Source organism: Lissotriton vulgaris, chromosome 1_1 (assembly GCF_964263255.1).
Source record: "Lissotriton vulgaris chromosome 1_1, aLisVul1.2, whole genome shotgun sequence".
In the NCBI taxonomy this organism is placed as follows: Eukaryota; Metazoa; Chordata; class Amphibia; order Caudata; family Salamandridae; genus Lissotriton; species Lissotriton vulgaris.
Window position 1 is genome coordinate 1,193,542,605 of NC_141685.1, and position 24,273 is coordinate 1,193,566,877.

General features: G+C 43.3%; 1 protein-coding gene across 1 annotated transcript in view; it reads left to right on the forward strand.

The window, feature by feature from the left end:
* LOC147748891 (myomegalin-like) overlaps positions 1-24,273 on the forward strand; it is a 1,575,921-nt gene that overhangs the window by 1,152,958 nt on the left and 398,690 nt on the right. The window contains exons 25-26 of the mRNA XM_086928761.1: positions 5,971-6,087; positions 6,557-7,088. Of these exons, the coding sequence (XP_086784887.1) occupies positions 5,971-6,087; positions 6,557-7,088 (649 nt within the window). The remainder of the gene's footprint in view (positions 1-5,970; positions 6,088-6,556; positions 7,089-24,273) is intronic.

The window sequence follows — 24,273 nt, forward strand, 5'->3', positions numbered from 1 at the left end:
GTCGTCCGCCTTTGACACGGTCGACCATGTCATGCTAGTCGACCGTGTCATGCTAGTCGACCGTGTCAGGCAGGCTGGCATCAGGGGCACTGCCCTGGACTGGGTTCGCTCGTTTCTCACCAGCCGCCAACAAGCGGTCCGGCTATCCCAGTTCTCCGCGGACAGGGTGGGGTTGACATGCAGCGTGCCACAGGGCTCTTCCTTGTCCCCGCTCCTTTTTAACTTATACCTCACCCCCCTGATCAGATCTCTCCGAGATAGGAATGTCACTGCGTTGAATTACGCGGATGACATCCAGCTAGTCTTCAACATCGACCCCTCGGACCAGTCAGTCTCAGATTTTCAAGCCACCCTCTGTCACATCAGCAACTGGATGGGGGCAAATCACCTGAAGCTTAACCCCGACAAGACCGAATTGGTTCTTGTCGGAGGGCCCTCCAATCCTTGCAATTCCAACTTCTGGCCCGCTAGCTTGGGCCTCCCCCCTCGTCCAGTGGACTCTGCCAAAAGTCTGGGGGTTATCATCAGCAAAGATCTTTCGATGAAACCCCAGATAAATGCCACTGTCTATTCTTGCTTTTTCCAAATCTGAAAGAATGAATGGAGAAAGATTACATGATGGATTTCCTTACTTTCCAAATCTAAAAACCTCTTCCTAGGAGACTTTAACCTCCACTGGAACAAAAAGGATGACCCCTTTGTTAACCTCCTCCCTGATCTACTTAATATTAATGACCTGAAACAACTCTGCCATTCTGTGACTCACACCAAAGGGGCCAATCTGGACGCTATCTTACTTGCAATGACTTGGCATCACCTCATCCTCTTCTCAATCACTAACACAATGCCACTCTCCCCCTCAAAACCATTAAACACAGGAAACTGACTAGAAACCTTCCCAATATTACCCCAGCAGAGTTGGGGACCACAGTCAAAGCACAACTGAAACTCACTCCTCTCTCCCAAAATGCAAATGACCCCGCCTGAACACAACCCCACCTCCCCCTTGCTAAAAAATAATGCCTCCTGGAATAACTTCCACCCAGTTAACGAGCGCGATTTCCTTAACATCATTACCAGACTTAAACCTTCCTCTCACACCAGAGATCGTTTGTCCTTAATGGCTCAGTCCTCAAATGGTTCTCCTCCTTTTTCCAACACAGAACCCAACAAATTAAAATTCTCGACTGCCTTTCTAAACCTAGCCCTGTCTCCCTTGGTGTTGCCCAGGGATCTACACTCCTGCGCAAAATCTGGAATATCGCGTGCTTTCTCACCACCGAAGCTCCTTGTACATAGGCATCCCAGATTATCAACTCAAACGTTTGCAGCTTGTCCAGAACCAGGCGGCACGCCTCATCTTCCATCAACCGAGGCACCACCACGTCCGCCCTCTGCTAAAATCTCTGCACTGGCTCCCTGTGTCTGAACGCTGCAAATTCAAGCTGGGCTGCCTTGTCTTTAAATCTCTGGCCGGTCTAGGTCCTACTTTCATCTCCCCCCTTATTCATCGCTATGTCCCCTCTCGTAATCTTCGCTCGGCTCATTCGGCTCTACTCAAAGTCCCTAGAGTCAAGCGCAAGAAATGGGGAGGTTTAAGATTCTCATTCCTCGCTCTATCCCTCTGGAATGCTCTCCCATTGGACATAAGGCTGGCTTCTCCCTATACCCACTTCAGATCCCTCCTTAAGACCTACCTGTTTCACATTGCGTACAATTAAATTGTTTTCCTTTTCCCCGGTCCCTTCAACCTTTCTTTTTTTCCCGATTACTGCTATGCACTCCCTTGCCCTGTCTAGGCAGCTGCCTACTGTCCTATTGCCCTAGCGCCAAGAAACTGTACAGTGTATGTTGCACTTTATAATTACTTTTCACATCACATCACATCACAAACATCAATCTGAAAGAATGAATGGAGAAAGATTACATGATGGATTTCCTTACTTTCCAAATCTAAAAACCTCTTCCTAGGAGACTTTAACCTCCACTGGAACAAAAAGGATGACCCCTTTGTTAACCTCCTCCCTGATCTACTTAATATTAATGACCTGAAACAACTCTGCCATTCTGTGACTCACACCAAAGGGGCCAATCTGGACGCTATCTTACTTGCAATGACTTGGCATCACCTCATCCTCTTCTCAATCACTAACACAATGCCACTCTCCCCCTCAAAACCATTAAACACAGGAAACTGACTAGAAACCTTCCCAATATTACCCCAGCAGAGTTGGGGACCACAGTCAAAGCACAACTGAAACTCACTCCTCTCTCCCAAAATGCAAATGACCCCGCCTGAACACAACCCCACCTCCCCCTTGCTAAAAAATAATGCCTCCTGGAATAACTTCCACCCAGTTAACGAGCGCGATTTCCTTAACATCATTACCAGACTTAAACCTTCCTCTCACACCAGAGATCGTTTGTCCTTAATGGCTCAGTCCTCAAATGGTTCTCCTCCTTTTTCCAACACAGAACCCAACAAATTAAAATTCTCGACTGCCTTTCTAAACCTAGCCCTGTCTCCCTTGGTGTTGCCCAGGGATCTACACTCATTCCCTCTCTTTTCAACCTCTTCATGGAACCTCTCACCCTCATTCTTCAGCAAGCGGGAATCAATTACCACCTCTATTCTGATGACACCCAAATCTACTGCAAGATTAAATCACTTTCTGATATCCTACACCTCAATGACACCCTGATTAAGATTCAATGCTGGTTCCATTTTGACCATCTCAAACTCAACCCTAAAAAAAACAAAATCATCCTCTTCTCCCCAAAAAACAACCCGCTTCCCATCCAAGCCTGGATCTCTGACCTTAAAGCTCTCAACTGTTCTCTCACCATTTCCAACTCAGTTAAATTCCTCTGGATTAACATTGACCAGAACCTTAGTCTTATTTCTCACATAAAAAATGCAGCAAATGGTGCTCTCTTCACGCTCCATCACCTCAAGAAAGCAAACCCTTAATTCTTGCAAATGACTTTAAATTAGTTGTCCAATCACTGGTACTATCGACAATCGGCTATGGTAACGCCATCCTCGTTGGAACACCTAAAATCCACTTAGTCCCAATCAAATAATTATAATATAATGTTATTGGCATTTGTAGAGTGCGAGCAGCTACCTCAAACAGAGGTGCCCCGGCGCTATGACGAAACAGACTGCGAGCGGAAGATTCTGCGTATGATACCTAGGCCTGCTGCTCTAGGCTAAATAGCCAGGTTTTCAGTGTTCTCCTGAAAAGTGGCTCTGATTCCATATGTCTCAGGTAGTTTGGCAAGGCATTCCATAGCTTTTCGGCCTTAACTGTGAGGGATCTGCCTCCCATCCGTGCTTTCCTGAACTGAGGAATACACAGTAAGTTTTGAGTATTTGATCTCAGTAGTCTATTCCCCTTGTAGCTACATAAACGCTGTTTCAGATAGCTCGGGCATTTACCATGTAGTGAGCGGAAAGCATATTTCAGTGCCTTAAATTCGATTCTCCTGACCACGGGCAGCCAGTGGAGTTTCTTGATATGCGGAGAGAAATGATGACAGAATGGTACTCGTCTAATCATTCTCGCAGCTGCATTTTGCACCATCTGTAGTCTTTTAATCAAATATGCAGGTAGACCTACATAGAGGCCATTTCCAAAATCTAATGTAGCCGTCAAAGTGTCATGTATTATGATTATCGACAGTCCTCTGGTAGCAGATGGATGAATGAACGCAGGCTTTTCAATTTTCCAAAACAGGTAGAAGTCACCTGCCTGATCTGAGCAGAAAACGAGAGGTCCGTATAGTACTTCACCCCCCAATTTTTTGCCGACTCTGCAGGAGTGGGAGGGGGACCCATTTCCGGTGGCCACCATAGGTCCACTGGTAGGGGGAGATATTTTTCAAAAAAATAATCCCTCAGTTTTCTCGGCGTTTAGCTGCAGTTTATTATTATTCATCCATAGGGAGATATCTGTCAGACAGCCCCTACAGCTCTGAAAGACATTGTCCGATTGTTCTTTAAATGAGAACATCAACTGGGTGTCATTGTCGTATGATATCGCCTTCACCCCCCCATTTGGCTATGAGTGATAACAGCGGTCCCAGGTAAATATTGAATAAAAGAGGGCTGAGTGCTGATCCCTGGGGGACAACACCAAATTTGCTTGGGTTTGGATTTGTGTGGTTGTAGGGCAATCTGTTGTGTCCGGTCGGAGGAAAACGATTTCAACCAACCCAGGACCGCCTACCCCCCCCCCCCCCCCCCCTCCACGCCGATGTCCTTGAGTCTTTGCAACAGTCTTAAATGGTCACTGTGTTGAATGTCGCAAATAAGTCTAGGAGCACCAGCAATCCTAAGGCTCAGAGTCCACCAACATTCTTACTGATTCCGCCACTTCCAAGAGAGCCTTTTCGGTGCTAAAACCAGGTCTGAAACCAGATTGAGTATCATGTAGAAGGCCATGTTCCTCAATGAAAAAGGATAGCTGTCTTTGTACCCACTTTTCCAGCATTTTTGCAGGGGCTGGGAGAAGTGAGATTGGGCGATAATTGCTCAGATCTCCTGGCACTCCGTTAAGTTTTTTTTCTGAGGGGGAGAACAATGGCATGTTTCCACCTCTCCGGGAAAATGCCGGATATCAGAGAAGTGTTCCAGATATGGATCAACACCTTAATGATCGAGTGAGCCACTACTTTCCATAGTTTCGGGGGGCAATGGTCCTCTGTTCTCAAACTTGCTGCTTATCACAGATTGCAAACGGTTCAATCACGTCTCCCCTGCCCTCAAATCTCTCAAATGGCTCCCCATTGAAGGCAGATCTACCTACAAGACCGCTTGCATCACGCATAAAGCCCTTCATCAAAACACCCCACGCTACCTCTCGGGCAAACTCAACAAAGGCGGCGGCTCTAGAGTGTTGAGGAGCACTGACACACTCGCTCTCATTCCCCCTCTGTTAAATAAGAAATCCACACAAGCACACTCCTTCTCTTGAAATGTGCCTACCATCTGGAATTCCCTCCCTATAGAATTACGCTGCAACCCCTCCTAATACAGCTTCAAAAAAGCCCTGAAACTGCACCTTCTCAACAAATGCTGGGGTCCTTAATCCCTACACCGGGCACTATTCCCAATCCTGCTTCTCACTGATTTGGGTTCCCCTTATCAATCTCCTGACTTCCTCTCCCCCCTCTTCTTATAACTACCCTATTTTACTACCTTTCCCTTCTTATATCACTAAGTCCCCTTATAGTCTCAGCCTGCGTGTCACTGTTTAGGGCTCCCCTTACCGATCACTTGACTTCCTCTTCCCCCACTCTTCCTATAACTACCCCATTTAACTACCTTTCCCCGCTCATATAACTAAATCCTCTTATAGCCCCAGCCTACACTAACCCAGTTCTCCCTCACCCTTCCCCTTCCATTGTCTCCCGCCATTCCTGCTTCCTCCCCTCCTTCCTTAGCCTTTCCCAACCACACTTGCTCTAATACTCATGACTCGCTCTATTCTAATGTAAATCTTAATGTAATTAGCCCTGGTAATTATTTTGGTCTGTTTTTATTGTTCTAAGTTGTTTGTGTATGCTACCTCATTATACAGATTTTACTTTGCAATTTGTTTCCTCTTTCCTCTAAAAAAACAAAACAAACCCCTGTAAAACACTCTGATACCCTCGGGTCCAGCCAGCGCTATATAAAACCTTATAAATAAAATAAAATAAATTAACCTTTTCCGAATATGCAGCAAGTTAACCCCTTAAGTGCTGCCTCGGTGCATTGTCCGACGGCAGCACTACCTCCCCAGTGCTGCGCACGACCATTGGACGTCCATTCAGCACTAGTTCCAATGGACAGCGCAGCACTGGGGAGGAATGTTTAATAGCATCTATGAGGTTAATGTTTTTCAAGACTGCTTGCTATGTATGAAATGCACTTTGTTTTCAAGAGAGAATTCAGTTGAATCACATTGTGTCTGTAATCCATAGGTGAACCCTTGGTAAAGCATGACAGTAAGCAAGTACAAGTTGATATCCAAGACTTAGGATATGAGACGTGTGGAAGAAGTGAAAATGAGGCTGATCGAGAGGAAACCACCAGTCCAGGTAAGAAAAGGTTGCTCAGTTAGGAAGCATGTATTCTGTGATATGAAGTGGCATGAATGCTCTCTTTGAGTGAAAGTCCTGGATGACACTTGAACATGAAATTACTAGGGACTATCGTAATGTGGAAGATATCAGGATACATCTGTTATAGGGTCCTCATTTTCTGTACACTGTAATTTTCAGGTGTAGGGTTACCTGCTAATGCCTTGGTTTAACCCTCTGAATGACGGATACCACAAAATCAGTGTTGTGTACCAGTTTCCTCGGTTTTTACCTCTCATTCAGGCTATTTTCCCATACATGCTTCATTAGGTTGCTCCTGGAAATTACCATGTGTGCGAGCTTTAATATGCAACATTGGTTCATAGTAAAAATGCCTTTTGCATCAACACTTCCAAAATGTGGCTTGGAATTGTGGTTTAAAGTGAAATGCTTTGCCTTTGTTGATCTTGATTTGTTGACTTTGTAGATTGTGATGAGCAAGAAGATCTAGTCAGAAAAGCCAGTATGGTGGAAGAATTGAACTCACATTTAACGTTATGGGAAACAACAATGACTAGTACTCCTAAGTCCAGTACAAAGAAATTCAAACCACAAAGCGAGAAGAAGCAGATCGAGAGTGGGAATCCAGAAGATGTCACAGTCCTTCTTCAGAATGTGAAAGATCTTAAGAAGCAGCTTGAAAGATCTGAGAGGGTGATCTGGAGCATGAAGTGCAACAAACATTCTTTTTTCACCAGCAGTGATTGTGTTGGTAGCATGGAGAGACTATATGGTGTGACACAGGACATGATGTTTCAAGACTCCTCCGGTCATAGCATGACCGATGAAGATGAAGAATGGCATTCTGATGATCTTAGAACAATTTACCATTCTAGTGTCCAATCGAACAAATATTTGCAGCAACTTACCGAGAGGGTGTCGTTATTGGAGGACCAGCTTCAGACATCTAAGCAAGATATGGATCCACCACACAAGCTGAAATCATCAACATGGTCAGGGTATGAAATCTGTTTTATGAAAGTTCTTTTTTATGACTTATACATCATTATAAGCCATGCAATTTGCTAGACAGTCAGCGGAATTCATTGTTGAATGTTATGTTTTATTTTTTTACTTTTTCTATAATAGAATGGGAGGATTCCAAGCCTCAAGTGTTATTTGAAATAATTGTAATTATCACATAAGAAAAGTAACTTTAATGACCTTGTATTTCCTGTAATTTGCACACGATTTTGTGTTGTCTAAATCATAATGTTCACGTGGCCTCGCCTATTAGTGAATATAATTCATTATTCTTGTCTAAGAGTGATACATTGGCAGCTGAGAAGACGAGTGCCAGTGGTCTAAAGTTAAAGAGGACCAAAACAGAGATTTCCAGTACTAGAGCCCACATTGCATGTTAAACTAGCCTGCACAAACTTGGTAGCTCTATGCATTGTGGTCCACACACAATGAGAATGATATATATTTGGATAGCAGAGAGGGAACCATGGAACACATAACTACTCCATCATCCTTTACACATATGACAGTAGCACAAATAAAGTATCTTCTCCACAGTGAAAAGTCACGCCCCATCTAGTAGCCAGCACTATCACTGTTCCCCTGACTTCAATTATGAATAGTGCCAACAGTACAGAATGTTTTATACATCCTAGGAAGGAGGCTGCAGTTAGGCTGTTGCTGGAAACCCTTAATCTAGACCCCAATGATCTAAAAAATATCGCTTCATCTTCCTGCTCCTGATATCTTCAAAACTGACACCTTCAACATTTTTGGAAAAACATCTAACTGTTTAGGAGCAAACATGGCACTGAAACTGCATTGGATTCAGCTGTGGACAGTATCAGATCACCGTTGCACTGATTTTGTTGGATCTGTCCGCAGCCTTTTTATACCATCTCTCCGACCCTTCTGACAGATTTATCATATCAATTAGGTATAAAAGACTCAGCACTGAAAATGTTAAAATCATTTCTGACTGAGAGATCCCCGACTCTGACCTTCAACCAATTCAAGTTTGACTTACCCTGCAATGTGGGGTACCTCAGGGATCTTCCCTGAGCCCAACACTATTTAACTTATATGTATCCCCACTAGCTAAATTAATTAGGATATTGAGCTACAGGCCCTTTCATACGCCAATAACACTGAAATAATTGGCCTATCACAGAAGACAATGAGTCTATATCTGCCAATTTCAACAACTCCATGGAGGCAGTGGCTAATTGGATGATAATTGTCTAAAATTAGCAAATGGTGGCCAGAGATGCTGAGATTGCTGCCTACCCCCATTGACTCTGAAAAAAATCTGGGAGTGATTGTGGACAAAAATCTTGCGTTTGACCCACACAAGTTTAATGCAGCCTGCATGGAGAATGGGGTAAGTGCGCATGACTGGTTTGGGCGGCCCGAGTGGGCCGACCAAACAGTCTTTGCACACTTAGGAGTGGGAAAACTACTCCTCCCCTACCCTGTCCTGAGAGCAGAGCAGCCTCACTCACCTGCCCGCTTGAAAAGCAGCAGGAATCAAAAAATGATAATTCAGAGTTATTATCATTTTATCTTTCCTTTACTTTGCAGGGCACTGATTAAAAGCAGTGGGGTGACGCAACTAATCTACCTACTAGATTGCTTTGCTCAGCAACTTAAAATTTGGTAGTGGTCCCCAAATTTCGGAATGCAAGATGGGGAGGTTGAGTTTTTTCCGTGGTCAATGCCAAGTTATGGAACTCCCTTACGAGTCTGAAAAACTATACAACCTTTAGGAGAGCCCTTAAATTGTGTCTTCGTGCTATAAATCCATGCCCTGTGGAGCTCCAAAACAGAACTGTTATATTCATTTCTTCTTCGAACTAGAAAGTCTTTAGCGCCTTGACGCCTTCAGATATTTGTGCGCTCCTACAAATCTATTTAATTTCATTATGCATGCATACCTAAGTCTGTGCTGTGGTTCAAAATTATGCTAACTTGACAAAATAATTTGAATAAAACCAGTGAGGACACCTGACTAACTAATCTGCAGCTAGTACTAGTATGCAACCATTAGTTTGGACTGAAAAAAGTTACAAAAAAGATTTTCACACTTCTCAAAAACACTAAAATTGAATAAGTAACTGGGCATAATGAAAACCAAAATGTTGATGTAGTTTGTTTTATGTCAAGTATGACCCGAGCAGGTGGTACGGAGTGTTGGGGTCAAGGGGAGGAGACAGCGCGAAAGGGAAACCCGGTGAGAATGAATGGCCAAAGACTTGAAGGATACAGGCAGTAAAGTAAGGGATTTGGGTGATGGGAGTAAAAAAAACAATATTGTCAGAAGAAAATAAGCTCTGAATTCATAGACATCTTGCTGGAAAAAAGTGTTGAGAGATGGGCAAAACAGTGATCCTTTACCCTATTTTTTGCCTCTTGCAACAAAGGAATCCCAAGAAAATGGAAAGTGAATTTAAATAATACTTGCAGATTAAATGTATTTTCTTGAATATTTTTCCCTGCTGATAAGAAGGGGAGCTCAGTGAATCATTCAGGAAGGTTTACCCCAATACCTTTTCAACAAGGTATGGAGTCCAGGCTTCAGGTTCACCATTTCAGACACTGGTAACAATGGAGGGAATAAACAATCATTTACATAAGGTCCCTTCATCTCAAGTGGCACGGGACCTGGGCAGCAACATTCTCTATGTACCTAAAATGTGTATCCAATGTACTAGAAGTCTACATTTGTGCATGTTGTAGATGTTCTATATGCTCTATATGCTGCTGGTGTGGTTATAGAGCATTCATACACCAGAGATTTCTGGGCGCCATAACTGAAAGGTTGGATGCTTGTACGAATAGACAAGTCTTTAAAGAGCATACTTAGGGAGGAATTAAATTGGGCAAAGAATGCCCGGGAAGGTATTTCAAAAGTTTACAGCTAATTTATGCGACATGAAGCGATGTACAGTAAATAGGGTGCATTTATGGTGTCGCAAGGAGGACGCACTGAAAAAAGTGTCACGTCGCTCTTTTACCTCAGCGATGCAACACTTTAAATAAATGAGGCCCTAATTGTTAGTCTGATTGAAAAAATGGTGCACTCGATGGGCCTCATTTATGAGTTTTTGATGTAGGGCAGCACCACAGGCCTTCCTGCTGTGCTGCCTGACAGCAAAAGGAAAGGGCATTCATTTCCTTTTCCTCTGCTCTGGTGCACAACGGGCTGCTGTGCGCCAACACAGGCACCTTTACACCATGGTGCAAGGGTGAATGTATTGCGGGAGGATTGTTTTTTTGCAGGAACGGACGTTCCTGCACAAAAACAATCACAAGAGGCTTTTTCCTCTTTCTATAGGAAAAGGAAAAACAAGGAGAAATAAAGCTTTTTCTCCTCGTTGTGCCTCCGTTACACCTCCCCTGGGGAGGTGTAAGTTCTTAGAGCTGCCTCAGAGTTACTATATCTCTTAAATCTGGGGCAGTGTCAAAAAGCTATGGATGTTGCTGGGAACACCCCCAGCAACACCAATTGCACGCCTCTTTAACGCAGAAAACTGTGTTATAGTGAACAATATTTAGAAGGCAGCATGAAGCCAAATAAAGTGGCTAAGTGCTGCCTGGTAAATATGGATCAGGCCCCTGCCCCATTGAAGCATCACAAAAAAAAGGCACACCGGTGGCGCAAGGAACTTATAAATAAGCCTCAATATGTTGAACTTTGAACAGTAAATCTCGAATTCTAGGCCCCAAGTGAAATGTGTAGATTTCCTAATTTACCCGTCAGAAATAAAAATAAAAACGCATTTGCAATGCAATAGGAGATGAAAGTCTTGTGAACATATAAGTCATTATTTTAAAGTTGTATTACACACAGTAGTAGATAGGCTGCTACTAAATGCGCAAAAAGGTTTAAGATAAAAGAAGTGGTTCCAAAATATAGATTTTAGTAAACCCCAGGCTGTATTGTACTGCAAATATTTTTATAACTGTCCTTTGAAAGCATACACTTCACAACTCAGCTGGTAACTCTCTTGCAATACCACTCATAAACAAAAAAAATGTGTGTCACCCGGAAGCTTCAAGTGATTCCATTAATTAAAGTCAATACTATCTTCCAAACTCCCTTTGCATAGGCAGGTTAACCAGTTGCGCAGATATACATTTCTTTTAAGCAGCAGACACTCTGGCAAGGGGGCTTGTTAAGCTGTCTGCCCTTTCCTTGGCTTCTCAGCACAGGAGACTTCCTGCTTTTATAGTCACATTGTGACCAAAAATTCGCCAGGGCACCAAAAAAAATATAGTGCCCCACATTTGCGCATTTTAACATTTTGTGAAGTATCGCATGTTTAGTATCATGGGGCTAACTTTTGAATAACTTTATGGTAGCTAAGGTTTCATAGCTTCTAGAGCTAGTAATATCGGTCAGGGCTGAAAACCTAATTATTCCACTGCATCTCATCCACTGGTCTCCTGGCACTCATCTTCAGGTCCATAAATCTCTCTTCACTAATGTTTCCCTCTTCCACCCACCACCCACTCAGATCCATGACTTTTTCCTGGCCATTAGGTGCTAAAGCTCCTACTTGTTTGTATGAATCCTCACTTTCTACTGGCCAACAGGTCTGGCTTCTATTCGCTCTCAAGGGCATGATGCCCTGCTCAGTCAAAGACAGTGGGGTTCTTGTTCATCAATATTTGGTCTAAAGACTACCCATCCACCTTCAGGAACCTTAAGCTCATTTCAAACCCTCTGGTCCCCTGCTTCTCCTGCTCAGCCTCACATCTTTCAGACTCCTCCTCACACTGAGATTGCAAGAGTCTTCTGCACACTTTCACATGCCCTTGCAATCCTGCTCATCCTCATGTCTGCTCATATCCCCCATTACCCTTAGACACTCTACCTCTTGCTCACTCTTCCCAGAACCTCCTGCTGACTTCCATGTCAAATACCATGTTCACCATGAAATTCTCTGAGGCGTCTGTTTTCTGCAGGGACTATGGCCCTAAGGTTCCCAATTACCACTAAATCTATAAAACTCCTGCACAATCCTAAAGGCACCTACTCCCTCTTACGCTCCCAGCAAATGCCCTGTTCAATTTAGCCCCTTGAGGCTCCAGCTTACACTCAGATAGCTAAGTGCCCAGACTGAATCTTATTTTGAAGAGCCTCCTGCTACCTGCAGTTCAAGATACTCCTGCTCACCCTTCTTAGCCTCACCTCCCCTAAGACCTCTCATTCTTAGTTTTCCGAAGTTCTTGTTCACCCTGTGGATCACTGCACTTCCTAGTCATACACACACACCCAAACTCATTCTTATCCTGTTTGCTCAAAGACTCTAAGTGGTCTCCAGGTTTAACTATACTTATTTTCCAGGCCTTGTCTGAAATGTCATCCAACAGAATAAGAAAAATTATCAGGAAACATCGTGGCATCCTGAACACAGGGACACTTGAATTACCCTATCCCAGGTTTGCCTTCAAACGTACCAACAAACTTAAAGATCTATTGGTACATACCAAACCTAAGGCTCTTAACATTAACCCACAAAGACCCCTTCGGAGCCTACCTCCGGTAATGGGCCATTACTCGTGTGAGTCTTCCGTGGTCTGTCCTCTTACAGAACCTACCAAGGAGATAGTGCTCTCTGATACTTTAAAATGGTAGTTGAGAAAACACACCAATTGCAACACTGCCAACTACATTTAGATGATCACTTGCCCTTGCAGCCTCCGCTACATTGGCATGACCACCAGAACTATCAAGACACGTATTACTTAGCACTGCAGCAACATTAGGTATCACAGAACCAATACGAGAATGTGTACAAATTTTGAACAATGTCATCATCCACCAGACAGTCTCCACTGGGTCATTCTGGAAACACACCCCAAAAAGAACAAAGAAGCTCTGTTCAGGATTGAACAGAGGTGGGTACATTGTCTGGCCACAGATAAAGAGGGTCTTAATGAAGATATCCATTGGAGTACATTCAATAAATGTTAGTCTTGTAGCAACATTCTAGACAGTACTTACGACAAGTGAGTTCTATCACCAGCCGTGCCTTAGGTACACTCACCTTTTTGACCAGTACACTGTATGATACCTAACAAGTATGGGGGCCCCTGCCGACTACCTTGATTTTGGGCTCTCCTCATTTATCATCGCACTCCCGGTAATTGCTGCATTTTACCCACTACATTGTACCGTTAGGACAGGGTTGTATCCCGACCATGGCCAACTTAAGACAAACCCTGCACGTTGGACTCACAATGAGCATAAACGTTGGTCTACGGGCCACTGCTGTTGTAGCAGATTATTGGCTTTGTTGTCCCTCCGTTACCGGACACACCGCCTCACTCGTGGTATATTGAAATACCTTACAGCACTCGATCCGCTCACCTTGCGGGACCATTGACTCTTGTAGCTACCACTTCTGCCATGGCTGCCGCATATTTTCTAACTATATCCATAATGGATGCTGCCTTTCTCGATGTGACCGGAGCACGTGACCTGGCAGGCCTCTCAATGAAGATGGCAGCCAGGCGGAGAGTGACCCAACCAGTTTGCGCTCTAGAGCATTTGCTCTGTGTCACCACACGCCCCCACGTCCTGCGGCCATAGCTTAACTGCAGCTTGCGGGTTTGGTAGTTACATCCCAGTCCGAGCAGTGTTGGGGTAGGTCCACCAATGGTTTGTGGTGCACGCACATGAGTTCCAACTTTGGGGGCTTGCATTTGTTCTCTTTATGCCCTCATCTCTCCTGGAGTGTGTGTGCCTGTATACAAACAATGGCTACTCGAGGGACAACTGATTTGGTATGTACGGGTCTGTGCCATGGTTAGTCAAACATTACGGCTACCCGACTCCACCATTTGGAGATCATGATTGCCTCACTTAGGCTTGCCTTGCCTCTGTGCTTTAAGGAGGAGCCCACATTTAGCCTGTTGAGTCCCATGGGGCACATTTAACATGCCAGCGGAGACCCCCTTGATCCCCTTGTTGGATTTGTGATGCAATCTGACAACGAGACAACTGGTCTGGTGTTTGTTATTGATTACTCCTTGAATTTAATTCCCTCCTCATTTGACCTTCTCTTAGGACACTTCATTTCTGAGTGTCTTTTCACGCCGGAAGTCGATGATATGAGCCAGCTACCCGAATAGGGTGAGTAGGCACTCTTTCCAGCTACCACAGGTGTACGGGCTCCCTAAACCCAGTTTGAACTCTTCTTGCACTCATGTTTTATCGCCCTTTTCCTGCACAAGCGGTGTCGATACTTTATGTGCAGAGTATATTTCGAAGTTTCTCTAGTGGACTAATATGACAAACCTGATTATCATCCACCTCTGCATAACCATTATGTGTTTTTTACCTAGGTTGGATGACCCGTTTTACAGGTACCACAGTAGGGTATTGTTTGTGGTTTATCTGTTTTACCCACATAGCTAACCAAAGGTAGTGTAGATCACACTTGTGTGGACTTCTATTCCCTGTTTTAAACCACACATAGACTAGTGACCCACTTCACACACATCTACACACTTTTTTAAGACCCCTCACACCCACTGCATCCATACGGCATGGAATAAAAAATCTCCACCAAAGACCACTCATAAGGTGCCTGTCAGATATTGCAGCGCTGACCTGACGAGGAGCACGACCTATAATGAAGCATGACACCTAGCTGGATGGGTGTGTGAGGGCACCTATTCCAAAAGGAGGTATTACCCTTTTCCTCCCTATGTTCAGTATACATTGTTTGACACCTGGCCAACCTATTACCCTCCCCCCCCCAGTAGGAACTTCATACTCATCTTGTTGGACCCCATGGAATGAGACATTTCTGCTTATCACGAAATGCTAGCCTCAGTCATCCACTTCTTCCACTTGCAGTTGGAAGCATCCCAAGATTTCTATACAAGTCAACGGAGCCACTGAGAGTGGCCATCCTGTCATGTGAAGATCTGAAACAAGTATATTATTGCACTTAGAAAGTTGCACAATAACTCAGTTCACACAATCACACATACAAGACTTCAAGACACTCGCCTGTGAGTAAAACAGGTGATCAGGACAGGTGGATTACAGTATTTTACAAGCCTATGAAACCTCTGAAAAATGTAAATGCCTGTTTCAGAACCTTATGTGCACACTTCGGGCACAATGTAGACTCTGGCAGGGTCAACTCAGCCTTTTTAATCCTTACAAGATTGTCAAATAGAGTACCATTGTGGTGGATAAAGGCAAGGTACATTTAAAATTGTATGAAACACATAACATTACACATAGGTTTTGAGTATGCCCTTTCTGGTTTTTTTAAGCAGAAAGAAAGGTTAATTGATTATTGGGGTTATTCCTTCTGGCCTCTGTTCCTATAATAAAGAAAGAAAGAGAAGCATTTGTGCGCACTTTGGATATGGCCATGTGTCACCCAGTTGCATTGCCCCTTCCTATTGACTTCAAAAGTTCTTACTAGAGTCCTTACTTGGGCTGCCTGTAATCCTAGTCCACTGCACTCCAGCTGCAAAAAGGACCTCCTTTAGGTCAGTAGCACGTTTACCTTGAGTAAAATAGGACATACCTGGGGTGCAATTAGCTGCTTACTCCACCCGTACCTGGCGATACTGCACCTGCTACACTATTTGTACCTCCGTCCTTGCATGAGACACATATCTGTTGGCAATCCAACCTAGAGATTAGCAGCTAGGTGATTTCCCATTGTACCAGCTCATCACATCATCGGCAAAGACAACAACCGTATTTACATTTATAAAGCCACTTCCTTACCTCAAGTATACCCCCAACATGCTGATATTCTTTTCATCACACATTCTGCCTTTTATAAGAGACACAGCCTAGTTTCCCTGTTCATAATTATTAGTAAAGCATCCCAACCACTGGGCTAAAAAAACAACAATAAAAAATTAGTCATTGTGCAGAATCAGTCTGAGTGGCGAAATGGCTTAGGTAATGCACATATCTGATGAATAAGGAAGGCAACAACAGCAACATCACCTGAGGCAAGACATCCCTGTTTTGCCTCTCGGGCAGGGCAGGAGAAGGAGAACAACAGGTTGTGACAGCTCAGACGGGTCCATTGTCATTCTTTGTCTCACAATGGGCCGGCTAACAGTCTCTAACATCCCGAAAAGTTGGCGGGAGAAAACAGCCCACTTCATGCCTCAACCAATTGGGCTCTGTACCGGCCGAATGCCCTGTTTCCAGAACTGAGCCTACCTGCTTTACGCTTCCGCTAAAGCATTTCAGCTGTCAGAAACTATCCCAGGAGGGTTTTTCTTTTCACAGAAAGTAGGGGAATGGTTTTCTCTAAATTGAAAACGTATGGGCACGTTGTGCCCCTCAGATCCCACCCACTTCATGCACTGGTTCTACCATCTACTAGGGACTTACCAGTAAATTAAATGTACCAATTAGGTATAACCCAATTTTATCATGTTTAAAAGGTAGAGCACAAGCACTTTACAATTGGTCAGCAGGAGTAAAGTGTGAAGAGTCTTAGGGTCAGCAAAACCTGGTGCAGCATAGGAAGGAAAAATCCTGTAATGATACCATGCAAAAGATGGTCCTCTTCAACACTTATGATAATGCCTCATTGGTTTATATAACAAATTGTGAAGAACAATTTACAATGTACCCTTCTGTCTACTAGAATGTCTAAATTATGGCTGTGCTATCCAGTTAAAATGTGTTACTAAGCCCTATGAGGGAAAAGAGAAACCAATTATAAGATGAGGGCCATTTTCAGTGCACCTCGGGTGCTTTGGACATTGTGTTTGCCTCATGCTGGGGTGGAACTTCGTCTCCCAGCCTTCCAAATGACTAGCAAAACGGGCCCTCCAAAATCTGATCCTGACGCGCTGCAAAGGTGCGGTCGCTTCAGGGCCGTTTCTAGGTATTTTGCTGACCTAGGCAAGAGTTGAAAAATGCCGCCCCCTCCTCCTCTCCCCAAATTTCCTTAATGTTTTCCCTGTTTGATTTCAGATTAAAAATGTTTTCCCCCTTTTGCTGCCCTAATGGTAGAAATGGCCCTGGGTTGCTTCGCCGAAGACTGGGCCAAGATGAGCCCATCTTCGCCTGTCAAAACTAGACAGAGGCTGGGCTGGACTAACTCCCTTGGTCCTTGGATTTCCGCCCTTGGCCATTTGACCACTTGATAGAGGATCTGCCTGCCATCCTTTAAGCTATTTTACACCCGATTTATTTTATTCACTTCCTGTTTTTTTGGCCAATAGGAGGAAAAGAAAGATTAACTCGATGATCAGCATGGACCAGCTACCATACCCACGCACAACCATTGACGGTTTTGCAGTGAGGGCTGCGGACCTCGTCTTGAATGAGAACAAATGGGCAGAGCAGCTTCTTTCCCCCACAACTGAGGACTCTGTTACATTTGAATTGCCTCCAACCGCTCTGTCTACTCCCCTTTACCAGCAAATGCTGACATTATTGCACATCCTGATAAACCATCAAACACATCTGTGGGGGATAGTAATGGTGATCCTGGACCACCTGGTCCTGTTACGTCAGAGGGGTGTGATCTAAATACCTGCAGAGTTACTTCCGCCTGCTCACCGGATTTAGCACCTATGGTTAAACGGACGAAAAGAGTGGCTAAACAGAAAGCGACTGATTCTAAACAGGTGCTGGAAACATGCATGCGGACTGATTCAGAATCAACGCCACCCCTGGTTGTTGATCCCTTTGATACTAGAAGCAGACACATCAGCAACCTTTTGGACGTTAAATTACGTCCTGCAACCATTACTTGTAACACAGCCATGGGAAAAAGTGGTGGTGCAAATACTCAAATCCTTGCTACGATCCCAGGAGAATTTGTGTGCCATGATGAGGGTATTGGACCCCTGAAGAAGAACTATCCAGGCAACACCGTACTCATCAACATTCTTAAACCCAAGGTTGCAGAGGACATTCTAACACGAGCAAGGGCTGGCATGATACAACCAAGCTCCATAAGGATACTGCCACTCAGCTTCTTCCACAAGCATCTAGCACTGGTCGACCCGATAAATGTTTGGATTTGTGGCTCTAACCAAACCCATAACAAATTTCAACCTAACTTTTATTTGTCCCTCAAAAGTACAGAGGACAATTCTTGACTTCACTCAGGGGAGAATGGTGGTATTGCTGCTGCACCAGATCCTGGGGCTACTATCCATTCACCAAATATGATTTCCAGCGGACAGAGCATGCAGCTCCTCTTCTGGAACATTGTTGGGATCCGATAGAAACGTTATAATGAGGACTGGCTGAAGTTTATAGAGAAATATACTATGCTGTTAGGAGACCCGGGACTTTGACCCTATAGCTACTAATGGGTTCAAATCTTATTGTTCTGATGCAATCCCGTCAGGTGCTGTCCATCTTTGTGTCATGTACGATCAGAAATCACAAAGTTAACATTTTAGCATCAAGACCATGTACCAAATTTTAAATCTCCAACTGCCAAAACTGTATAATATACTTTTGATACATTCCTATTTTAACTTATTTTCTACACACGCGGTAGAAATTATGCAAAAAAAGGGAAAGGCTATCAGATTTCGTTCACACGCAGAAAAACCACACATCAATTATATGGGCGGGTGACTTTAACATCATTAAATGCCTACATAGAGAGAACCGCGTATGTGAGTTTTCTAATGTTCAAGAGGATGATAGTGGCCACCTTGCACACTCAATTTATGGTGAAGCTTTAAATCAGCTGGTTTTATCACATACCTTGACCTTCTCGTCTGACATTCAGGGCAATGGTAAAACAAATTCTCCCACTTTTACAGGAAGAGTCAAGGACAGCACAATAGATTTTGCCCTTTTATCAATGGATTTGACAAAAAACCTTGCATTGTATGAGGTGAGCCCACTTTCCTATAGTGAACATAACCCTATTACTTTATGGTTCTTAACCACACTTCACCATGGTACATCTGGCAAGATCACGCCCCGTCAGTTATTCGGCGAATAAAGGGGTTCGTTTAAACTGGGACTCTTAATCCAATTCCGTTTCTTATTGAAGTCGTTACTGAGGCTTTTTATGATATCTCTTACTGTCTCTCCATGGAGGCTGATTTCATTAAAATCCGAGTCAGCTTCATGGGAAACTGTGAAGTCATTTCTAGTGGCCTTTTTTCAGATAAATCATCAAAACAGTGTGCCATTCAATCAGGGTTGAGCCCCGAGTACACTGAAGTACTTATAGCCCTGAAGTTGGCCACTGATAAAATGCACTGTAATACTGTTGATATCAGGGCTGTAAGAAATCCATACAAGAAAGCCATTCAGAAAAGGGAACAGGAAAATAATTCTAAAGCATAGGAGGACATGAATAAAGCTACCGATATGAAAGATGCCAGACTTTTTGGGACTTAGTTAATCGCCCATTTTTCTCACTTAGCCAACTAACCAACATTGAGTGTCATATCTCTGAAAAAGACTGGAGTGATCACTTCTGTCTAATTTTTAATCCATGCCTGATCAAAGGAGAGAGTGAGGACTAGGTAAGCTAGTCCGGATCCCCAGTTTATATATGGTATATCGATAAGGACTAGCTAGAAGTGTGAGACTCAGTTATGTACGTTTTAACTGGAAAACCATTGTTTTTTTTTATTAAAGCCCTCACCCACCAACCTAGTTGGTGGCATGCTTCATCATCGGGCCCACCACAGTGACACCTAGCGTGTCCCGGGTGTGCTACAACGCCAGAGTTACTGCGGAGTTGGTATAATTGCTGAGTGTGCAGTGTAGTGAGTGAGAAAGTGAAGATTAAAAGCTATACATTGGGTACCAGTACCCGAGGGTAAGATAGTTAAACTTTATTAACTGGGCCCCTGTTAGCGGATAAAAAGGCGGACAGACGTGTTGGAGAGTTTATGACCCCCTACGTCCAGTTAAACCTCTTCCAGGGTCTTTTTTTCTGCTGAGTGCCCCAAGGAGGCTTTTACAGATACTAGCCAGTGTGAGGATATAGTAAATGTACTTACCTGTTCCTCACCATGTCTCAAATTAGGCTGTTTTAGCCCACCACCACTGAAATCGGTTTCATGATAAAAACACCTAGTCATGTCATGTACATGACCACACCCTAGTCCGATATAGGTCGAGCACACACCTTACCAGTCGGCAATTTCTGTGCTAACAGCTTACCATGCTAATTTGACTCTACCTTGTACGTCTGTCTATGTCTTATGTGTTATATGTAGTAAAAGCAAGAGGGAATCCCCCTCTACATATAGACGCACTTTAGGGAGTGCGACACATTTAAAAACAACACAAACACTATAATTTAGTATTATTCAACTGCACTATATCACATACTAATTGGTCCTGAGGAAAGCCAGTTTTTAAAGGCATGGTTGAAACATGCAGACCACACGGGACATAGGGGGTCATAAACTCTCCAACACGTCCGACCGCCTTTTTATCCGCTAACAGGGGCCCAGTTAATAAAGTTTAACTATGGGACCCACTGTATAGCTTTTAATCTTCACTTTCTCACTCACTACACTGCACACTCAGCAATTATACCTGCTACGCAGTAACTCTGGCGTTGTAGCACAGCCGGGACACGCTAGGTGTCACTGTGGTGGGCCCGATGATGAAGCATGCCACCAACTAGGTTGGTGGGTGTGGGCTTTATTAAAAAAAAACAATGGTTTTCCAATTAAAACTTACATAACTGAGTCTCGCACTTCTTGCTAGTCCTTATTGATATACCATAATTTTTAATCCAGACAGAGGAGGGGGAGGATTTCAAGAATACCAGGTCAGATCCCCACCGTGTTAATGAGAGTTAATTAACTGATCTTGTAGACCTTGCATCTGTCACCAGAGCCATTATGATTGCTACTAATGTGAAGGTGCCTGGTCAGGACAGGTTCTCGATACATTTTTTAAACACAACATAGGGTTCTGGGCTCCCTTGGTTACAAATGTATTGAGGGCAGCAGTTAGGGGCAACCCTATTGATTCCTGGTGAGAAGGTATTATAGTTCCCATTTACAAAAAAGGTGGCTGGAATACTCCTGCATGTTATCACCCGATTTCATTGATTGATTCTACAGCAAAGATTTTAGGGTGGCTACCTTCTTCTTTTCACCAGGCCTTTATGGAACTCTCTTGTGCTTTTAACTTTGTAGACAGGGTATGTTGTGGGAACTGATGGAGCAGGCTAGAGTCTACGCCCCTCTGTTGGACCTTATAAGGCGCTTACATAAGGATTGTACAACAAAAGTACGCTACGCACGGAATGGGGATTGTACAGGTCCAATATAGGTTGCCAAGTTAGACAGGGTTGCATATCAGCCATCTTTCTGTTTTATCTTATATAATTTGTTTAGACACTGCTGTAAGATCTTGCGGAAAAGATATCCCTAGAATTAGCCTCCATGCTTCCCGGTGCTGCTCTGCATGGATGATGTGGTAGCATTAACAGCCAGCAGACTCCAAAATCTTTTAAATGGTTTTAATGATTTTATATCTAAACTTAATCTTAAATTGAATCAGGAAAAATCTGTAATTATGACCTGTTGCTCCAAATACACCAAGTCTAAAAGCCTTTTTATAGGGGGGATACCAATTGAAAAAGTACCGTCGTTTAATTATCCAGGAATCTTCCTATATGCACATGGGATGTGGGACAGGTTAATGATTTAGATAGTGCCGAATGTGGAAGAGTTTGTGACACAATTTTTAGATTTGCCAAAAGGCTAGGCCACAAGCCAATCAAGGAAATGATCCAACTCTATAAAAGTAAGTGCCGATCAATCGGCACATATGGAGCTGGAGTCTGGGGTTATGATGCCCCCGGAAACTACAGGTAGCTGAAAATAGATTTTTTCCAGGCTTTTAGCCATTCCTAAATCTACGTGAAGCTTTATTTCACATTTGCAATTGGGCATGGGCATTAGAGAACTAAGTTAGAACTGCCCCTTTAGCATTGTGGTTAAAGCTATGGTGCACTCCTAAGGCAAAGATTTCAAGGCGGGTGCTTGTGGATTGTCTAAGATTAGACAATATGTTTGCTATCACATGGTTGGCTCATGTAAAAAACCTTTTTTACATCCTGGACACAGTGACCTTTTTGACTAGCCTGTAAGTATTGTCCCTAAATCTAAAATAAATAGTCAAACAAAGCTTTGAATCATATAGGGAGGTAATACGATTGTGCAGTCTCTCAACGTGTTCGGTTATTAGGTATCTAATCTTATTAGGTAAATCTTTACTACCACAGGCATGGAATCTTATCTAACCTGGATTACCAACCCAGAGTACAGATTTTATCCGACCAGACTGAGACTGAACATGGTCCACTTTTCAGTGGCTTTCCCTCCCATGTTCCCATGTGACACGGTCTCCCCCCAATCCACCATTCACTTTATACTCTTTTGTACTCTGTACCATACCTCTGTAGTCTGATTTTTACATCCAGTCCCTTAACACCAGCATTTTACTTCCAACAAAGAAGGGCTGATTCACCTGCAAAGTCTAGTCTCATCTGAAATTTGCACTGCTGTACCCAGTTATAGTGTTGCTGCTATCAAATTAAGGAGAAATTATGCACCATGACTGCTTTATGAGTTGGCTTTTTATTATGCTGTTTTTAAATTTCAAATGCTGTAAATTAAAAATTAATTCTGCCATAGCTTTTTAGTGTTTTGTAATATGTGAATGTTTTTATTACCCTTGTACTTTTATGGTCATAGTCAATTTGGTCGAATTATGAATTTTGTCTTGATTTGAGTGCACCTCCAATGACTTTTAAATGAAATGACTATAAAACCGACCAACACGAGGGAGAACCCAGAATGTGGATTATTTTATCTTCTACACTTTAGCTAAATAGAATTTGAGTTTATCGAAAGAATGACCCAGAAAAAGTATATTGTGACAATACATGAATTCACTAGTCAGTGCTTCTTTGGAAAAACAGAAGCTACTCCACACAGACCAGATGTTTTTCTGGTATCTCAGCAAAAGCTCTGCGTATCCTTTAATGGAATCTAACAAGGACAAGACTTACAGTAAGGGTTGCACATGAGAATCGAATATAGGGGCCGAGAGTTAGGAATGTAGTAAGGATATGTTACTATATAAACAAATTTCAGATTATCTGCTTTCACTTACTACCTACTTGTCACTTTATGTCAAGTTTGAGTCCTGCGGTGGCCGGCACAGTTAAGCAAAGTAGGGTGGGGCAGGGCACAGCACGAGGAGAAGCAGACAGACATTGGAATAGGTGTTATTTATTTATTTATTTATTTAATTATACATATTCCATTGTCTGTCGACTTTCCCGTACCACCTGCCCCATCCCATCGCCCCACAGCAGTTACCTGTGCCAGCCTCCGCTGCGTTTAGTCTTCATCGACAATGCCCCCACGCTCATTTACAGTTCCTGGCATTTTCACTCCGCGCAGATGCGCACGGTTAAATAAATACTGTAATTGTGCATTGCGCTGATGCACACAGTATTAAAGGTATTTGGACAACATATGCACATCACCCTGATGTGCACAGTTTTAACCCCTTCGATGCTCATGACGAGCTCAGCTTGTCATGAGGCACGGTGCTCGTGTGCTCATGACGAGCTAAGCTCGTCATGACCACACCCAGTTCTATTATGGCACAGCACAGGAGAAGAATATCTCAAGCATCGATGAGGTTAAAGGTATTTCTTTGTGGATGCATATCACGCTGATGTGCACAGCTATTATGTTCATTGTTTAATTTTAATAGTACTATTATCCATTTCCTACAAGCACTAACAAACCATAATTTGTTTAAAATTTCTTTTAATATTTACTGTTCCTAGGTGACTATATTGTAAAATGTTTTATACTATTAACCATGCAGTTCGAACCTCCTACCAAATTTCTTCAAACTAAAAGTGACCCTCCTATCCCTTGGTCTAGGTGGAAGGAGGAGTTTTTAACATACATGAACGCTATTGATAGAGATAGAATGGGGAATGAAAGAAGAAAAAAAAACATTCTCCTTCATTGCTTATGATCTGAGGGTCAGGCGGTTTTAACACTTATACCTATGGAAATTAGATTCAAACCCACCACCAGTATAGCACTCAATAGATATACATTTTACACACTCTCACAAAGGGAATTAAAATCCTTTTGATGATTTTCTGACTGCTCTCAGATCCCTTGTGGTTT